General features: G+C 60.5%; 1 protein-coding gene across 1 annotated transcript in view; it reads right to left on the reverse strand.

The window, feature by feature from the left end:
• Positions 1-225, reverse strand: part of syt10 (synaptotagmin X) — a 101,680-nt gene extending 101,455 nt beyond the window's left edge. The window contains exon 1 of the mRNA XM_086009668.1: positions 33-225. Within this exon, the coding sequence (XP_085865794.1) occupies positions 33-183 (151 nt within the window). The 5' untranslated portion in view covers positions 184-225. The remainder of the gene's footprint in view (positions 1-32) is intronic.
• Between the last annotated feature and the right edge of the window lie 580 nt (positions 226-805).

Here is an 805-nt window from a genome sequence, read left to right on the forward strand (position 1 = left end):
CTCTCGCACACTCCCTCTCTCCAGCCCTTTACCTGCTCCGCTGATGCCAGATTTCCTGCGCTCTCCGCTGAAGAGAAACTCGTAGCATTGCCTCTGCTCCACCAGCCCCCTGAAGCACAGCTCGGTGACGATGTGAAGCGCCTTCTCACACAGGCTGATCCCGTCCTGCTTCTGGTCGCTCATCTCCGCTCAGCCATCCTGGCCGCGCAGCTCCCTCCTTCCCTCCGTCCGTCCCTCCGCCCGTCGCTGCTGCGCCGAGTTGCGCGGGAGTTGCGCCGGCGGTGCGCGGAGTCTCTGCTCCTTGGGTGCTGGGGGCGGTGCGCGGAGTCTCTGCTCCCTGTGTACAGGCGGCTCCAGGACCAGCCCCGGGGCCGGCTATTGAGCCACAGTGTGCATCACACAGCAGCAATCACTCCGCTCCGAGCCCGGCGGCGGTCGCTTCTCCTGTGCTCGTCCGTCCCCAAGCTAAGTCATTGCCCTGGCTTATTTTACAAACACCGTGAAACTATTGCTGCCACTTTCAGCTGAGCTGAGCTGAGCTGTGCCTGCTTTTCTTCTCTGGCTGTGCCGGTTTGGCTCAGCTGGTAGCACTCCCTCCTGGGGTTCCAGCTCCACTCCAGGCTGCCACCCCAGTGCTCTGCCTCGCCTCCTCTGCATAACACCTGCAACAAGGGACAGTCTGCCTTAAGGAGGAACTCGCATTTCTCCAGCACCTTTCACACTCTCAGGACGTCCCAAAGCGCTTCACAGCCAATGAAGTACTTTTTTTGAAGTGTGGTCACTGTTGTAATATGGGAAACACGGC

The sequence above is a fragment of the Somniosus microcephalus genome, chromosome 16, assembly GCF_052327205.1.
Source record: "Somniosus microcephalus isolate GS21.2 chromosome 16, FLI_Smic_1.0, whole genome shotgun sequence".
Lineage (NCBI taxonomy): Eukaryota > Metazoa > Chordata > Chondrichthyes > Squaliformes > Somniosidae > Somniosus > Somniosus microcephalus.